At 36.8% G+C, this 20,187-nt stretch overlaps 1 protein-coding gene across 2 annotated transcripts in view; it reads right to left on the reverse strand.

Annotated features, from left to right (window-relative positions):
- The window catches only part of LOC149812036 (Protein kinase superfamily protein), a 110,046-nt gene extending 93,083 nt beyond the window's left edge, over positions 1 to 16,963 (reverse strand). The window contains exons 1-6 of one of the 2 annotated variants that reach the window (XM_089993160.1): positions 16,480 to 16,963; positions 12,609 to 12,653; positions 11,317 to 11,355; positions 9,073 to 9,243; positions 8,823 to 8,975; positions 8,630 to 8,665 (exon numbers count right to left, since the gene is read on the reverse strand). In XM_089993160.1, coding sequence (XP_089849286.1) covers positions 8,630 to 8,665; positions 8,823 to 8,975; positions 9,073 to 9,243; positions 11,317 to 11,355; positions 12,609 to 12,653; positions 16,480 to 16,875 — 840 coding nt within the window. In that variant the 5' untranslated portion in view covers positions 16,876 to 16,963. The remainder of the gene's footprint in view (positions 1 to 8,629; positions 8,666 to 8,822; positions 8,976 to 9,072; positions 9,244 to 11,316; positions 11,356 to 12,608; positions 12,654 to 16,479) is intronic. The other variant, XM_089993161.1, reaches the window with a different exon arrangement.
- Positions 16,964 to 20,187: the final 3,224 nt, after the last annotated feature.

The following is a 20,187-nucleotide window of genomic DNA, read 5'->3' on the forward strand; positions in this document are numbered from 1 at the left end:
TATGTGCTCTCTGTTGCATGATAACATGTCTTTAATGCATAATTAATGTTCTTTATTGATAGTAGTTGTTTTCTCTTGTTTAGCACTTGTTCAATGTTACTTAAATGATTGTTTAAATTATGAATTTGTCATAATTGCATTCCTCTAAATTATTACATGGATCTTATCTGTATTCCTTATGCTTATTTGTTTCATTAGAGGGATTCGTACACAAAATTCTTTGGATTTCTGACACCCCTACTTTTGTGTTTTTCGCAACCTCAGATGCTCAGTGAGGCGACTTGCTCATGAGAAGAGCTACGAGGGGACTACATGACTGCTTGGCAGACTCTTTGGACATCGTGACTCTTTTCTTTTCATTTAATTTTTATACACTCTGATATTTTGCAATTGTCTCATGACTATTATTTCTTAATTAATAAAGTTGGTTGTTATGATTTAGAAGATGGGTGTAAGATCCCTTGTGGTTCGTCGAGTTTCCCAGTTGTGTTGGAATTGTAAATGCCTCGGGTCTCTAGAAAGATTTCCGTAATGGTTTAAAAAAAATCTGCATTTTTTCTTGGGTATGAGTTGGGGTCGTTACAAATTCCATGTAGAGCTCCACTTCCAAATCTCCATTTAAGAAAGCATTTTTCATGTCCAACTACAAAAAGGTTTTATAGACAAAATTCAGCAACTACAAGCAAGGTCCTTATTGTTGTCATGTAAGTAACTGGGCAACAGTTTCAATGAAGTCAAATCCAAATTATTGATTGTAACCTTTAACAACTAGTCTGGCCTTGTATCTTTCAATCGACCCATCTACTTTAGACTTAATCTTGTACACCTACTTGCACCCAACCACATTTTTTCCTGGTGGGAGATATACAAGATCCCAAGCATGCATTTTTCAAGAGCTTCTAGCTCCTAAGTCATTGCTCACCATCACTCCTCTATAGAAGTAGCTTCTGCATAAGAACTAGGGTCAACATAGGAATAGATTAGAATTAAGAAAATACAATGTTGAACAAAAGGCTCATAAGATACAAAGAGAGTAGGACCTAAGACTCCAGTACTACGACGTAGGAATAAGATGTGGAAGGACACTCCAAACTCACATGATTTGGATCAACAGGAAGGAGATTAGAATTGGCCTCTATGTTTCCTACTACTTCAATTTGATCAAGAAATAGTATGTCCACCACATTTTCTTGCATTCTAGAATAAGTTTGATGAAATCTACCATTTTGCCCTAAGTTATCTCTCCCTAAACCCCCACATATCTCTGAACTTCTTTTTCCATTGAGAATGGTATCAAGAATCAGAAATCAACTGAGTCCTTCTCTTTGGCCTCAACCTGATTAAAATAAGGTGTGTCCTCATAAAAAACATGTCTAGATATTCAAATTTGCTTCTCCACTGGGGTCATAACACTTATACCCCTTTTGACCATAGGGAAAACTCAAGAAACTGTTAAAATGTACATATATGTATATTATATATATATATAATTATTTTTTCCTTTTCTTTGCTTTTACCTTTTTTATTTTTTATTTACTTTTTATCTAGGGATATACCTTTAAGAGTTGTTAATGGCATACGAATGATTTGATAAATTGTCATGCAAACGCATCCGTTTAATATTCTCTAGGTACACTCACCTAAGAGCAAGGCCCTGGTAGTTTCCAATATGTATCTGTAGGGACATGTTTTTTAATGTTTAATTCCCTTATCCTGCAAAACATTCTCAAATACGCCACTAGTAGATTCCCCTCTAAAGTCAGTACGAAGAATTTTGATTTTAGCATAAAATTGATTTTCAACCATTGCACAAAACTTTTTGAATATCTCAAAAGGTTCACTTTTATTTCTCATGAAATAAAATGTAAACCCTGTACAATCATTTATGAATGTGATAGTATTATAAACTCCCCTTAAACAATATAGGAGATGGACCCCATATATCAGAATGCACAAGTTCATAGACCCCAAGATTCCCTTTCTCTAAACCCAAAAGGCAAGGCATGACCCTTTGCCAACCTACAACTCTCGCACTCCTGTACATGAATCGAAACTACAAGCTTGGACCCTCCTAAGCTATCAAACGAGACCAATTATTGCAACCTAAAGCTAAAAATATGTTTCAATCTCTTATGTCACCGAACAAACTCATCCAAACCAATTGTTAAAATATATATATATTTTTGTATATGTAAACTAATTTACCCAATAGGGTTATTTTGGTCATTTTGCTCATATAATAGGTCGTGCCCAATAGGGGCACAACAGTCTTTTTATCCTATTGTAATAGGCACAGTCTACTAGAGACTGCACATGTTGCACATGCCTTTTTTGTCTTTTCTATTTTACATTTTATATTTTGTATTTTGTCTTTATTAATGTTTTGTCTTTAGTCAATTAATGTTGGACAATCCAACTAGCTTTTGGACTGCTCCCAACAATCATAAATGTGACCGTTGGAGGCAGTCGAACTGCTAGCTGGACTGCCTCCCATATGTACCATTTTGGCTCTAAAAATAGAGCTCTCACATATGTTGTAAAACAAACTTATTTTAAGAATTTTACTCTCAATAAAATTATATTTTTTTATTCTTTGTGTTGGCCCTTAGTGGCCTCTTGTATATGCACTTTAAGTGCTTCTGTTCCATGGTGAACCTTGATATATTGTGTATTGGAATGCCATTGTTATGACTTATATGCTTTCGCCCATTGGTTCATGATAGAGCAAAATTCTTAAGAGAAACTTGTTTTACAATATATGTGAGAGCTCTATTTATAAAACCAAAATGGTACATATGGGAGGCAATCCAGCTAGTTGTTGCTGCATCCAACTGTATTTAGTTGGATTATCCCAAAATTGATTGACTAAAGACAAAACATTAATAAATACAAAATACAGAATGTAAAATAGAAAAGACAAAAAAGGCATGTGCAGTCTTTAGTAGGCTGTGCCTATTACAACAAAATAAAAAGACTGGTGTGTCCCTAATAGGCACAACCTATTATATGTGTAAAATGACCAAAATACCCCCATTGGGTAAATTAATTTACATATACAAAAATATATATATTTTAACATCCCCTTCAAAATGACTGTGATATTACTAAAATTTTGCTAAAAAAACATAAATCGAGGTGCGGGAAGGGCCTTGGTGAAGAAATCTGTCAACTGACATTCAGAAGCCACATAGGGTAGCTCAATAGTTCCACACATATATTTTTCTCTCACGTAATGACAATTCATCTCTATATGTTTGGTACGCTCGTGAAAGGTGTGATTGCTAGCATTATAAATAGAACTCTTGTTGTCGCAACACATCTTCGTAGGTTCAGAGATAATTAATCTCATATCTTTGAGAAGGCTCCTTAAATAGATGATCTCCATCTATATTCAGCTTCAGTAAACGATAGGGAGATGGGTCTACAAGGTTAAAACCAAATAAGATGGATCATTAGAAAGATATAAGGCTAAGTTAGTAGCTAAAGGATATTCTAAAAAATATGGCATAGATTATCAGGAGGTATTTGCCCCGGTAGATCCTATCACTGTTGTTAGAACCCTTATAGCTTTAGTCTCAATTAGGAAGTGGCATATATACCAATTTGATGTCATTAAATGGTAATCTTAATTAGGAAGCGTACATGGAACCCCCTCCAAGCGATGAAATTGAGCAAGAAAAGGTTATTCGACTTAAGAAAGCTTTATATGAGCTTAAACAAGCCTCCAAAGTATGGTATGATAGGTTCAATAGTATAATGTTGAATCTTGGTTATAAATTTTGTTATTCTGATACTACGCTTTTCGTTAAAAGTTATAATGATGGTATTAGATATGTTGATGACATGATTATTACATGTAGTGACAAGAAAGGAATCCGTGAGATTAAGAATATTCTTAAAGATCATTTTAGTATGACTAACCTTGGCTATCTGAGATATTTTTAACGTATTGAAGTTTTTGTTGTTTTTGCCAAGGATATATATCTTGTCGCAGGTGAAGTTGGTTGCTGAAATCATTGCAAGGTCTGGAATAACTGATGAAAAGATTGTTGATACGCTAGAAGTTATAAATATCAAACTGAGGCTGGAAGATGGAGTGCTCCTTGAGGATCCAACTCCCTATCGACAATTAATTGGTTGCTTGACATACCTATTAATTACTAGACCAGATATTGCTCATGTGGTTCATTCTGTAAGCCGGTTTCAGCATACTCCTACAACAATACAGATGAGTGTTGTTCTTCATATTGTCAAATATATCAAAAGCTCTACAACTACAGGCCACCTCCTTGAATTTAATTGCTTATACTAATGTTGACTAGGGTAACCCTAATGACAAAATCTCAACCATTGACTTTTGTGTGTTTTTAAGATTCTCTCTTTTCATGGAGGTGTAAAAAGCAGCACAGAAGATCTCCCTATCGTCTACAAGTTGAATATAGAGCAATGGTTGTCACCACCATGGAGATCATCTGGTTGAGGAGCCTTCTCAAAGATATAGGATTAATCATCTATGGACCAACGAAGATGTGGCAACAAAAGTTCTATTTATATTACTAGCAATCACACCTTCCACGAGCATACCAAGCATATAGAGATGGATGGTCACTATGTAAGAGAAGAATATCTGCATGGAACTATTGAGTTACCCTATATGACTTCAGAATGTTAGTTAGGAAATTTCTTCACCAAGGCCATTTCTGCACCTCGGTTTATGTTTCTTCTTAGCAAAATTTCGGTAATATCACTGTATGTATGTAAACTAATTTACCTAATAGGGGTATTTTGGTCATTTTACTTATGTAATAGGTTGTGCCCAATAGGACACAACGGTAGTTTTTATCTTGTTCTAATAGGCACAGTCTACTAGAGACTGCACATGTTGCACATGCATTTTTTTGTCTTTTCTATTTTATATTTTGTATTTATTAATGTTTTGTCTTTAATCAATTAATGTTAGGACAGTCCAACTAGTTGTTGGACTGCTCTCAATGGTCATAAATATGACTGTTGGAGGAAGTCCAGCAGCTAGCTGGACTGCCTCCCATATGTATCATTTTGGCTCTATAAATAGAGCTCTCACATATATTGTAAAACAAGCTTCTCTTAAGAATTTTGCTCTCAATAAAATTATATTTTTTTACTTTTCGTGTTGGCCCTTAGTGGTCTCTTGTGTATGCACTTTGAGTGATTTTGTTTCATAGTGAACCTTGATATATTTTGTATTGGAACACCATTGTTGTGACTTGTATGCTTCCGCCTATTGGTTCGTGACACCAGACCAACTTCCATTTGTTTGCTCATATCTAGCTAGTCTAGGTAATATAAATCTCCTTTTCTATGGGCAAATTCAATCCTCCTTCCTGAAAGTTGATCCTGCACAACATAATCAGTAGGAGAGAAGGTGACATTACAATTGAATTTAGTTATTTCACTAACACAAATGAGGTTCACAGCTAAAGAAGAAACATGATACACTTGTGAAATATTAAAATTACTTAGACTCATGAACTGTCATATGATAGGATGCTCCTGAGTCTATTAACCAACCATGGGGACTATTAAGAATGCTTTCATAGGCAGTACTAGAGGACGAGGAGGGACTAGAAAAAGGAGCAATGGCAGACTGCCCAACAAGCTGAAGCTGATGAATTTATTGTTGCATCTGCTCCAACAACTGAAGATGAGTACTACCCACATGCGCAGTTGAACTGGACACAGAGAAAACAACGGTCTGAGGACCAATGCTGATCACATCTTATGAAACATTTTATGTCTTAAAGCTCTCTTTTGCAGTAGAAGCGACAACTGCTACTCATTTCTTCTTCTTACTAAGAACTGGATACGAGTTCTTCATGTGCTCAAGGCCTTTACAAAAATGCCACTGAATGGATCTCATGTCTCTACGACCTCCACTAGGTTGACCTCCTCCTCTACCCCCAAATTAACGAGCCACGGCAAGCACATTCTCTGCTGGAGACTGGACTAAGAAACTTAAGCTTAGTCTCTTCTGCAAAAAAGTTCCCCCAATGTCTGCATCAAACTGGGTAGGAATAATCGATAAAGGATGTTGTGCATACTATCAAATTCATGACGGAGTGCCTTGAGAAAGTCAATCACATGCTTTTGATCTCTAGCCTATGCATCCGGATTATTGCAATCAACACACTCATTACACTTATCACCCTTAGTGATAGTTATCATGGACTTCAATGCATCTGATGCTTGATGGAATCGAGCATAAAAATCCTGAATGGACTCATTTCCCTGCCTTAGAGCCTTCAACTCCTGCTCTAATTAATTCCTCTTAGCCCAGTTAGACTGCTCATATACTTGCTTCAAATATGCCCAAGCATCTTTGGTGGCTTCGTACTTCATAATATTTACAAATATATTATGTTCTATGGAGCCAAGTAGCCTGGGCCTCACCTTTGCATTGTCCCTTTCCCTCTCAATGATTCCACATAGTTAGCCTCTCCCTTCTTAGGCTTAGCTTTTGCACCATCTAGATACCCAATGTATCCATATCCCCTAATGATGCTTCGCATAAACTTTTCCCAATATGCGAAATTTGTCCCATCCAATTTCACAGAAATAATATGAATGTTTTCTTTCTTCTCCATACTCAACCACAACCCCCAAACTACAAGATTTAATAACCCTGCACATAGAACAAACAAGCAATACACACTTCCAAGTAATAGATATTGTTGTGCTACAACACCCCGCACAAAAATATCAAGAAGACAACCACAACAAGAATAGCAGCAAGATACACTATATGCAGATGTGAAACAGCCTCACTCAGATTATCAGCACATATATCAAGAATCCACACCCACATACAATCAACTACTTGGTTGCCGAAGCCCAAAGCTGAAGATATTGGAAACTATTACTCACACCCAATACCAAATGGTGAGTAAATAGTGGCAAGGAACGCAACACTTCAAACCCAACACAAAATCAACTGCAAACAGGCAAACACACCAAAATGGAGATGCTGATATGCACATGGAGCAAAGAAAGCAGTTACTGTCAGTAGTAACCACTCCAAAATGGACAAACTCAAAAATCTTCTCAAATAACCTCACCAACCACTTTGTACATCTTATACTAAAAATGATCCCAATACATTCATTCGCAGTCATCCAAACCCATCCACCAGATCAAATCAGATAGAATACTCAAAACTGGTCCAGTTTATCACTGTTTTCAAAAATTCCAAGAAAAACTTATAGAAAATCATAAACTGAACCGATCAGCCCGATTCTTGATTCAATAGGTCTCTAAAATCAAGAGTTATTGAATCCCCTATCTAATCTGATCAAACCCTTACAGTGTACAGACCTTGCTGACATCAACAACCTAGTGAAGGCACGAGAATGAAGCTTCCCTCTCAATCTTCTTCTCAACAAAGATATGGCTCTGATACCATATCACAAATGCAAACATTAGAGTAACTGCAATGAGGAAGAAGAGAGAAGGGAGAGGAATAACAAGAACTTCATTAGCTTGCTAAATGAGAAGGAATACATCTTAAAAGGACGACCCCATTTTGGTTTCACTACAGGACAAAAACTGTTGACTCTCTAATGTCCTACTAAAATACAAAAATACCCCTCATAAATAATCGATATACAAGACAGAAGAGAGTAGCAGAAAACTAACAATACATATGGTACACCAGTATATTACAAGACTTACACTTCTCAACAGAGGTATATTACAAGACTTACACTTCTCAAGAGAGGCCATGATGATGGTGGTGGTGGTAGGGGTGGTGCAATGGTGGTGATGGTAGAGGTGAAGAGAGATGGTCGTGGCTAAAAGGAAATCAAATAAATAAAAGAAGAAAAGAGAAACAGGCCTCCCCTTATTTTTAAAATGGGAATGAATTTTTATTTATTTTGAAGCTTCTAAGACAAGCTATTTACAAAACAATACAAATGGAAGCCAAGTAATTAGTTTTCTTGTTACTCCTTTTTAACAGTTAAACTAAGAAGATGGTTAAAATTTTCTCAATTTAGAATTTAGTGTTTCCCATAGCTTTGCCATATGTCATGTTATTTTGTAGAAAACAGAATTATGTCAACAAACAAAGCTGCTATGCTATCTTCTTAAAAGATCAGCATTCTTTCTTAATATACTTCAAAAATCAAAGTGATTTAGAAAATTTTAGCATATTAAACCTTATCTATTTCCTAGATAATAATAAATTTGACCTAATAAAAATAATCTATCAGTTAAAAAACATCCAAATAGACCAAACCACTTTACAGAAAAAATAAATGTGTTATGTTGCTTGGAAGTTCAAGACATATTCTTACTAGAAGATATGTGTTGGCTGTTTTTGTCAGCTAATTATGCGTCATCTTAAATTGCAATAAGCTTGTCAAGTCGCATTCTTTCTGAAGTACCATTCTGTCATGAAATATTCCCACTTTGAAATTCTGTTATCCCTTGAGGTTCCAAGATTTGTTTTCATTTCATGTACATCTTCATAAAACCCAATATATGATCCTTGTAAGAAATTTTATCTACTCTAAGCAGTACGAATATTGTTACCACAATTCATGTGTGTACCTGGGTTCAATATTAACAAAGAATGAACAAAGAAAAAACATACCCGAAAAAGACTTGATGCCCATTCATCAACCACAGCCTGTTACATGAATTTTTCATTAATTCACTCAAATATTATCAACAACTTTAACAATAATTACAAGTGCAGTCATCTAAGCTGGCAACCTAAACTAGATATATTCACCAGAAATATTATAATTCATCCTGCTATATAGCCTATAGGATAGATGTATTACAGGAAGATCAGTGTTCAGATTTGCAGCTTTTCGTAGAAACCCTGCAAGATAACGTAAAATGTAGATATCTAATGCAATAGCAGCTTGAACACCAGGCCTCTGAACCTTGACAGCAACAAGCTGCCCACTCGACCGAAGCCTAGCTTGATAAACCTGAGAACAAAATTTAAAAGAATTAATTTTAACGATGAAACTCAGTAGCTACAAAAGCTACAGTATATGAATCCTTAAGAACGATCTTTCTAATTACCTGTCCAAGGGATGCTGCTGCAACCGGATTTGGTGATATTTCTGAAAAAAGCATATCTAATGGTAACCCAAGTTCTTTCTCCACTATACTAAAAGCAATTTCTGTAGAAAATGGTGCAATTTGGTCTTGTAGCAATGAAAGCTCGTCAAGATAAGCTGGTGGGATAATATCCTAGAAAAGAAGCTCATGTATTAAGAAGCATGCTAAACAATGAAATGAGCAAAAAATAAGATAAATACAGGCAGAAGTTTTGGGAGATAAAGTAAGAGAAGGCTTTCAGACCAAATATCATACAAATTAGCAGTCTGCAGCTGGAATCTTCATGCTCAGGTGTAGTAATTGTAGCATTTTGGAGAATACTATGAACCAGTATTGCAGGGACAATACAATGATAAAATCACAATGCATCAGATCTGTGCATTCCATTGTTTGCTAAACCACCAGCTTCCAAAACGCAAGATGATGAATACAATTTTAGAACATTCCTAGAAAAAAATGAGTGTACAAAGCATAGTGAATTTAGAAAAAAAAAAGATGTAAATTATGGTAAAATCACTTGACTTAAAGTCCATGTCCATCCAAGATAACTTTCATTGCAACTATGTAGTCAAAAGCGTTAGGCGGTGCCTAGTCAGTAGACCCTTAAAAAGATTAGTCGAGGACTAGGCGGACTAGTCGGTACCCCAATTAAATATAAAAATGTACACAAAATATACATTAAAATATGTTTAATTCTTTTACTAATAAGATGATTTCATTACACAAGTACAAAATTACACATGCTTTCACAAAATATATTAATATACATAACCAGAATATACATATATATTATTATACACACAAATATATATATATATATATTTCAATTATTCATAACATATTCAGTATAATAAACAAAATATGTTTTCAACCTTTCACATAAGCACAATTACACATACATATATAAATAACATATTACATAATTCATAATGCTAAACATGCTTTCAGACTTTTATAGAAAAAATCATCAAAAACAAAGTAACACACACATATATAAAAAACACAATCAATTAAAATTAATTATGCATGCTTTCAATGTTTCACAGAAAAAATCCCAAAAGCAAAGTAGCACGCACACACACATATAAATATAATAACTAAGCATGTGTTCATGATTTCCCAGAACAAATCACACACACACACACACACACATATAATTATATATACAAGAAAATAACAATATATATATATGAATAATAAATAACTAAACTGCCCTCATGCCTAGGCAGAGGCAGCTCAGTCGGTGCCTAGTCGGCAAAATTGATACCTTTACCCACCTAGGAATTGCAAAGCCTAGGCGTTTTACTTAGCTTAGACCAACTAGGCGGCCTAGTCGGGGCTTTTGACTACATAGCATTGCAAATTCTGGAAGTTAAAGTTCTCCATCAATAAAGTCATCAGTTAAAGATCTTCAAGTATGACATATTCCCAGGCTTAGTAGCAAGTGCTGTTCCCACTGTTTAGCAGAAAAGCAAAAAGATGTTTGCAGTTATAACTGTTATTAATTAGTAATGTATATGAATATAAAAATTTATTTGCACAACCTCGTAATATTAGAACTGTAGCTAGAGAAACTTCACTCGTAAATATCTTTTAAGTTAGACATGGCCCCAGAACATGCTTTTATCTTTGTATTTGCCCATTTGCTCATAATCAAGATTTTAAAGAATACAAGTCCAGTATATATTTCTAGTGTGCGATTCCTTCTATGGATATCTGATCACAAAGGTATTTTCTGTATCACTATTACATGAATCGGATGAAACCAGCTTTCCCTTAACTAGATACCCTTTCTTTGTGCCCTTCTTGCTATTTCTCTTTCTCTAATCATTTCCACATGGAGGACCATCAATACTGACATGGTAGAAGAGCTCTTATAGTTCATCATTCTGTTGCTCCTATGATTTATAATTATTTGTAGATTGATAGATTGAACTGATGCAACCAGACAAAGGATATAGTGACTTGAACAGAATAGAACCATAAGCACCCTCAATTTTCCAAGGTTTACACATTCAGAGAGATATTTTGAAGCAATAGAAGGCAATAGAAATGGTGTTTCATTAGCCTTACCATGACTTAATAGCAAGTACAATCTAGTAGAAAATCAAATTGTGGTAGTGTCTTATAGCTACTGACTAAATAAACTGAAAGAATTTGCATCAAATTTTCACTCCAAGAAGTAAAAAATGGTATCGAACTTACAGCCCGAGATGAAACGGCCTGAGCAACTTTGACAAAAGCCTGTCAAAAATGCATTTTAGGTCAAATTAGGTGCAATTTAAATTATTGTACAAAAAAGGAAAAAAACTATGTTATCCAGCTTAAATTTAGTTTTGGTTATGAAACACCACCAACAAAATATTTCAAGAAATCTTTATTTCAGGCATCTGAGGGTCAGACTTGACAGACACTGAAACTTGGTTGAAAAAAAGTAGCCAGAAAAAGCAAAGAATGGATAGAGCATCAATACCCAAGAATCCATTCCAGTATGGTGTTGAAGGAGTGTCAGAAGACCGGGGCCTGATTTCCTAATTTCAAGTTAACAACCTTGACAAGAATGATTTGTTTCTCTATGTTATCCAATTTGGCCTTTTCCTGTGAAACGGTAATTGATTAGTTACTGAATTCCCTTGGCATGGGTCCTCTTTCACGTGCTCAGTTATTCTCATGGTTAGTACCTTAGGGGAAGCACTTAGTGCCACAAATAGCAGAATAAAGTATTAATGTGGCCATTCTATGTGTGCTCCAAGGAATTGAAGATGGCATAACTCCCATTATTTTGTTGTTGCACCTACTTGCTTTTCCAATCAGGTTTAGATGAGGGATGGATATAATCAAGGCTCTTTGTTATATAATGTTAACCAAGCAAGGGATATATTTGTCTTCTTTCTAGTTTTGGCCCACCAATAACTTGCTGTCGAACAGCTTGCCATTATGCATTCCCTTCTTAATATAACTTCCTAAAGCAAATTCATATACAATGCACTAAGGGTGTACTTGGAAACACCTAGTGTTGCAATATGCATTGCAATATTGGGTCACATTACAATACTTTAAAAATTCATGGGACATGGATACTTGTGGTTTGAAATATTGAACCAAAAAAAATGGGAAGAGGAAAATATTTAGGTAGAACCTATATAATGGATATACAGTATCACAATATACAAAATGCCTTAACATCGAAAACTACTTGTTCCCTTTTTTCCTTCTCATTTCCTGAAACTAGGAAATTGGCTAGCCCTTAAATCTCCACAAAAATAGGCAATCGCCATATACCCCACTTTTCTTTCTGGACACGTCATAATTTTACTATAATAAATAAAAATTATAATACCTTTAGTTCAAAAACTACAAAGTTAGAAGCTCAGAACATTCATGTAATCTAGCAATGTATGTGTGTCAACCATTTAAAAGGACAACAGGTGTATAATTGTTACAATTAACAATCTAATATGTGTGGCTCGCTAGTGGACTGTCAACAACAAACATACAGGTCCGAGTTCCACCAACAGCAATCTAAGCTCTGCTGCTCTAACCTGTAAAGAGGAAAATAGATCTTGTCACATGAAAAATATAATGATGCAATAATAAACTTTTTATAATGCAGTCTAGAAACAACTAAAAGGCAAGCTAGTGTCTGAAATAGGAATCAAGTAACCTCATAATTAATAACAAACAGAAGATAAAATACAATAACTAAAATTTGTGCTTTGAGACGCTAAAAGACCAAGTTTCAAGAAGACCTTGTTGACCATGCTTCGCATCTGAAATTTTTTCACATATTTCATTAAGGCTCAACATGCACTAATAAACAAAATAAATATATATATAAAGGAAATGTTCTTTAAAGCCATACTGTCACAATGTGCACATGATGTTCTATCTTTTTTTAGCAAATGGTATCCACTATCCAGTCGCTATTTGTTTATGTATAGTTTCTTAGTTATAGGCATGCATATATACAGTCTTTGAGAATTTAGGTCATTTTTATGCTTTTTTCAAGAAAATTCAGATCATTATTTTGTTGTGAACATGTTTGAAGCTTATGTACTTAAAATGGCACGGGAATCAGGCCTTGTGTTGTCAGCTTTAAGCACTATCTAACAACTGCAATAACCAATTCCATAACTAAACTTCCATTAGAGTTGACTTAAGGTTTCAACTTTCACTGCTAGAATCATTTGATTGCATGCAATATGACTAATCGTGCTATCAAGGAAAAATAACACAAACATACCCGCACCCTTATTTAGATCAAAAAAGAGTAATACAGTATAAGAAGAATTTTCAAACAATTTGGTCAAATTAGTCCAATACCATGTCTGCCCTAAATTAACTTGCATGGCTGCCATGACCTCTTCAATATCCACCAAAAAAAATTTGTGGTAGATTTTTCCACTATCATATAGTAATTTACTCCAAAAGATTTTTTCATGCAATTTTGTTTAGTTTTCCAATTTGTATCTGATACAACAACAACTACGCCTTCATCCCAAAACAATTGGGGTCGGCGATATGAACCAACAAAGAAAATCATTATGGGTCTTCCACATGAATCCTTCTCCTCCATTCATTTCTATCCAATGCCATGTCCTCGGTGAGGTTCAAAGCATTCATATCCTTTCTTATCACCTCCATCCATGTCTTCCTAGGCCTACCCCGACCTCTTTTAACTAATATATTTTCCCATTTCTCCATCCTTCTAACTGGAGCATCATTAGGCCTTCGTCGAATATGTCCAAACCACCGTAAACGATTCTCTCTCATCTTATTTTCAATGGGTGCAACGCCTACCTTCTTACGTATCTCCTCGTTCCGAATCTTATCTTTTATTGTATTTCCACACATCCATCTCAGCATACGCATCTCAGCTACACTCATTTTTTGAATATGATGTCTCTTGGCAGCCCAACATTCTGTACTATATATTAAAGCGGGCCTAATAGTCGTCCTATAAAACTTTCCCTTCAACCGCAATGGCATTCTACGATCGCACAACACTCCAGTTGCACTCTTCCATTTCATCCACCCAACCTTTATCCTATGATTTACATCTCCATCAATTTCTCCATACTTTTGAATGATAGATCCCAAATATTTGAAAGACTCATCCACCGGTAATTCGTGCTCACCAAGCTTCACTACACTCCCATCACTACTTCGTTGCTTACTTAATCGACATTCCATGTATTCTGTCTTACTCTTACTCAACTTAAAACCTCTTGCTTCCAATGTCTGTCTCCATAATTCTAACTTAGCATTAACCCCAACTCTAGACTCATCAATCAAAACAATATCATCAGCAAACAACATACACCACGGCACAATTTGTATCTGATCATTCAAAATAATTGGTTTAAATTTGGATATCAACAAACATATGAATTTTACAATATGCATCCATCAGGACACATCCATAATTGTCAGAGTTCAACCTGGGAAGATGAACATGATACCACCACATGAATACACACACACACACATGCACAGGTGTGGTTGTGAATGTCCAAGGCATTTTATAAACAACGTTGAATATTTTTTTGTATTTTTCTTGCAGGAGGTTACTAAAATGCTTTGGCAGTCCATGCAACATGAGAAGTGACCATAATCTTGTGTCCCTTAACAACATATTGAGTGTTAATGAATCGTATAAATATTGAGGGTTGTCAGTCCATTTTGTGGCCTTTAACAACATATTGAGGGTTTTCAGTCCATTTTGTTAAAAAATGATGTATTCTCTTCCTTTAAGATCTACATAGTTTTCATTCTTGTTCGGCTGCCAAACTTTGGTATGGAAAGATATCTTTTGGAATTGTGAAACTAAGGATTGATAGAGGTCCGTAGCTAGCCATAACTTAGGAACGTAGTTGCATGCTGCCGTTTCTGAAATTTCAAAAAAATTGTAACTAGCTAAAGAGACATTCTTGAGGATATGTCTCTAGGTGCTTGATCTCGAACTCCAAATAGCGTACTCCAGTCCAGTCATGTGTTTTCAACAAGATATACATCCACCATTTGATCCGAATCAAATCCAAATGCTTTAATTACTCTCCACGACATACTCCAATACACTACTGACAACCCTTGTATGCCATAGGATGTCCATCTCATGCACATAGGGTAGTAGGTCTCAAAGCTTCAATATTTTACAAATTCTAGGTACTAGGTTTTTTTTTGGGTCCAAGTCCCCAAAATCCCCTACTAGAACCTTTTCAATTGTTCTTGTCAGACTTTAGGCAAAGAATTCTCTAAAGCCCCCATGACACTCATGATGACTTGAACTTCAATTTCTCTACTTTGTCTACATGATAAAGTTTGAGCCCTGTCGTACCCATGCCTCACTACATCACTGTTGCTCCTTGCCAATTGCCATTAACCATGATCTTAACCCCCATAGAAGTGCTTATGGACTCCACTGGGAGAGACACATCCCCTTCCAAAAGCCCTAGATTATGGGCTCTAAAATCCTAATTGTGGGCTTCAAAGCTAACCGTTTATTATCCGTTTTTAGAGTCAGCATGTCTTCCCTAAATCATCACAACCGCCATGGGATTCATACCATTTTCATCACAATAAAATTATTCTAATTGTTGTGTCTTCTGAACCGACTCCTAACATTCATTTCTTCCCTTCCTATCGATGTCCTTTCAAACAGCCTCTATTATTGATCCCTTATGATAGCACCCCACTCCACACAAATCTTAGCAGTCAAATTAGTAGCGATGAGAAACAACCATTTTTCACCATCCACAAAATCTGAAGCTCATGCATACATTTATTATTCTATATGGGACAACATCTAAATTAGGATACGTGGTTATTCGTTATGGTTTGTATAATGAACTGGTTTTCCACCACGCGAACAGCTGCATATATAAGGCAGAACAGACCTTGGGCTCGTGTTGAAGAGGATGAATATTTCTCCATCCAAGATTCCTCAAGGGCCTACTTCAGGTGCACCCACTCACCCAGAAAAATGAGATAAGCTGGGACACTGAATTGTGTAGCACAACAAAATATCCCAAGTGAGCATAGGTTTCTTTCCTTTTCTGGATAAATGGGTGCCTCAAACTAGCATTGGTTAAAAAAAATCCTATATTTCCTTTCTTCACTTCAATAGTTCATCATTTGTAGTATGAATACAAGTAATAAACAGGCCATTTATAGATCGTTATGCATTAAGCGTATCACACTAAAGTGACAAACCACCACAAGGCCGCAGTTCATCCAGACACATAAGACAATACGACAAGCCAAGAACACAAAATCAACAAATCAGAAATTTTCCAAATGCTCATTGCACAAGGCACGCGAGAAACAGATTGAAAGAGAAAGCAACAACACCAAACGAAACGTCTTTACCTTGAACACCTGGTCCGATCTACCGAGCAAACCGTCGACATAACGAAACGCGAACCAGCGTCCAAAGGTGAGGACGATTTGCAGGAGGCGACGGAGGAGAAGGAACGGCCTCCGGCTGTAAATGGCAGAGATCCTTGGGAGGTCGTAGGAATCCAGGAAGGCGGCCTCGGAGCCGGCCGTGCCCTCGAAGACGTAGCCGGAGTACTTGGTGAAGGAATCCTCGGCGTCCTTCGAACCGAGAAGGGCCCGCGGGGAGGGCAGGGAGCGGCGGGTCGGGGATCGAAGGAGAGGGCGGGAGGAGGAGGAGAGGGTTTGCAATTCGGAACAAGGGATGGAGTTGGAAGAGAGAGCGAAGGAGAGGAGGGTCAATGGACTTGGCGGGGAATGGAGTATCATTTTTTTTTCCTTTTTTGTTCTTTCCTTCTTTTAGTAGTCAGGACGACAGAGAGAGAAAACCAGAGAGGATAGAATGATATGGAGGAGGGAGTTTTATCCGAAAGCGTTATATATGCAGCGGAACGGATGATCAACATTTTTCAAAATCTTCTCCTTACCGTCCCTTGTTTTACATGCACTTTGGTCAAAGTCCAGGGATGGACCGGGGCGGGGGACAAGGTCTCCACCCCGCCCCATCTCAAAATCCAAACCTCCATCTCCACACGGGGATGGATTTTAACCTTCACCCCCTGCCTCCATATCCGTTTCATGTCCTCCATCCTCAGTCCAAACGGGACGAGGCAGGGCAGAGCCCAGTTTCACCTCAGTCTATTGTCATCCCTTAGAAGGATTGGATGGGGCGGGGCAAGGTGGGAATCGGTACGGGGATAGGGCAGGGGAAAGCATAAGTCCATCCCCGCCTCCATCCTGCACCAAGATGGATTTTAACCTTCATCCCTGCCTCTATCCCCCTTTCATGCCCTTCATCCTCAGTCCAAACGGGGTGAGGCGGGGCGGGGCTCCATTTTCCCCAGGTCAACTGCCATCCAAGTATTGACTTGGACTATCACTGGGTCAGATCCGTATCATGCATCGGACCCAAACAGATCCTGAATTCCCAGTTGTGAGCTTAAAAATACTGATTCAAAACTGATCGGCGAACCACAACTTAATAGTATACTCATCGGGCTCGGGTTACAATTTTCTCTGTCTTGTTTGACTCAACCCAACGTAGCCATGCTATTTTGTTATTCACTTTTTAAGTGAGAGAATATATTGTTATTTTGTCCAAGTTGGGATTGGGTCTTCATTCTCTTAACTGGGTAAAGCCCAATGTGACCAGACCCAACTCTACATTATTTGGATAGGCTCAATGGGTCAATATCCAAATGCAGCAGTCACCTTAATTAGGCTGGGACCAATAGATCCTTATGTAGGTATGGATATGCTGAGACCCATTTGAAGCCTAAAAGACAATCAATTAAACAAGTTTTTTTTGCAAATTGGTTCCCACCTGATTCGTGATTTGCAAAATAGTTCAGTCATGATACAATTTTGTAAATTGGTCCTTGCTTTTTTGGCCGTTTGTGCAAAATAGCTTTTCTGTTAAGAGGCCGTCAAGCTAACCATGGTCAGAGATTGACCGGGGTTAAAAGTGACGGAAAATTACTTCCGCATCCCCGTCTCTTAATTGCACATGTTAAAACCCTTAGCCCTCTCTCTCTCTTATGTATGACCAAGATTTCCCTAACCCTCTGTTTCCCCCCAACCTTCTCTCGCACAAATCATAACTGAACTCAAACATAGGCCAAATCGGTTTGAATACACTTTATTTTAAAATATCGATTCAAAAATCAGTCTTGTGAAACCCAACACGAACTGAACTCAAGATCAGTTTGAATATGTTTGTTTTCAGACTTGATTCAAAACTTTATCTTGTGAAACTGAACATGAACTGAACCCGAACTAACCCAATAGATGAGGTACGGTTGGGAATGAACCGATCCATCATTTCTTGGAGTGTGGGGCCGGTGAGGAATCAAAATCAGCACGAGGATTTTGTCCACGCAAGAGGAATATATATATATATATATATATATATATATATATATATATATATATATATATATATATATATATATATATATATATATATAACTGGGAGATGCAAAAGTTAAGGGGGAATCAAGGAAACAGCAAAAATCATTATCATTAGGAGATTGCTTCCCTCAAAATGATGTTATCATCTTCTTCCTTGTCTCTCTTAATTCTTCCCTAGGGTTTCTTCTGACATGAGAGGCAGATCACTTCTCACTGAAAGGAAGCAGATCAGGTCATGCTGAACGTGAGCGTTTTTACTCATGCCGTGGCCGTCTGTTTGCGTTTTGGATGAATGCCACGTGGTTTTGTTGACTTTTGAGCTTTTTAAAATGCAAATGAGATGGCCACGATGTCAGCACATGTTCAGCATGACCTGATCTGCTTCCCCAAAAGAGACATCAATTGCGAGTCTCAACTAAATCTCATCCCTAGTTGGTGATTGTTAATTAATGGCAATTGGAGGATCACTCATTCTCCTCACGCTGCATTTGGTATCAAAGTGTGAAAATCTAGGCACTGCACGAACAAGTATTCTAAGAAAGTTGGATAATACTAGTGAAAAATGACAGTACTGTCTTTGCAAAATGCCCCAGAATTTGCAAAAATTCACCTCACATCCAAAATCGCTGATGCCCACGATTATCGCTGATGCCCACGATAATTGGTACGTTGTTTATGACCTTTTTATCCTTCGCACTAGCCAACCTCTTGAGATTTTGCACGATATTGGTACGTTGTTTAAATATCGCAAAACTCTCACAAAAAAGGTAGATTCACACGATAATTGTGATGACCTCACCAATCTGGCTTCTTATTGCTCCAAAGCTTTCAATAAGGCCCATAAGAAGCCGATCTTGTTGTTGTAGATCATGGACAACTTTCATTGCCCGCAAAAGCATGTAGGCAGGTCGACATATGAGGCCAACTCATTCGAAATCCCCTTCAACTTGGTAAAGTCACCACAAACAATTGCAGTTTTTTGAGGTTTATGACTTCCTTTTGAATTTAATAGATGTGAGCAGAGAAACTATTGCTCAACTCATTCGAGACTTCTGCTACCGAACTTGTGTGTATAATGCTGTTGGCCAAAATCTACGTGAAAGAAATTTAAGATCCACAATAATACCAGTATTATTGCCATACCTTTCTCATGCAAGTACAAGCTTTGGCAACTTAGTAGGTTTTGGATGGATCCATTAATGAGTGAAAATTGATTGTATTGTAAGATAAATTTGATGTGTTACAATTTGCCAAAATATGCCCGATGACCAATTTTGTAGGTTTTCAACATTTTTAGGACCTCTCTACCCTTAGCACTAATGAAACTTCTTGATTTTTACGCCTTACGTCACAACGCTCTACAAATCTTGTTAAATCTCATTAAAAATAGAATCTATACTATATTTTTGCAGAAATTATTTCTTATATATAATACAAAAATCATGATACTTCTTACGAATTTCATCAAGACTTTCGTGTTGGTGGTTGTGAAAGTCTGTTTGTTCATGCAGAATTCATCTTTTGAGAAACTCACAAACTTTCGCATGTGAAATTTCATGTTTAGCGTGCAAATTTAAGTAAATATATAAGTGATTAGAGTGTAAATTTTGTCAAGAGTTTTGCATTGGTTGTTGTTGTTGACTTTAAGTGATGCAAGATTCTATTTTAGCG

Source organism: Nuphar pumila, chromosome 17 (assembly GCF_984573655.1).
Source record: "Nuphar pumila chromosome 17, dmNupPumi1.hap1.1, whole genome shotgun sequence".
Lineage (NCBI taxonomy): Eukaryota > Viridiplantae > Streptophyta > Magnoliopsida > Nymphaeales > Nymphaeaceae > Nuphar > Nuphar pumila.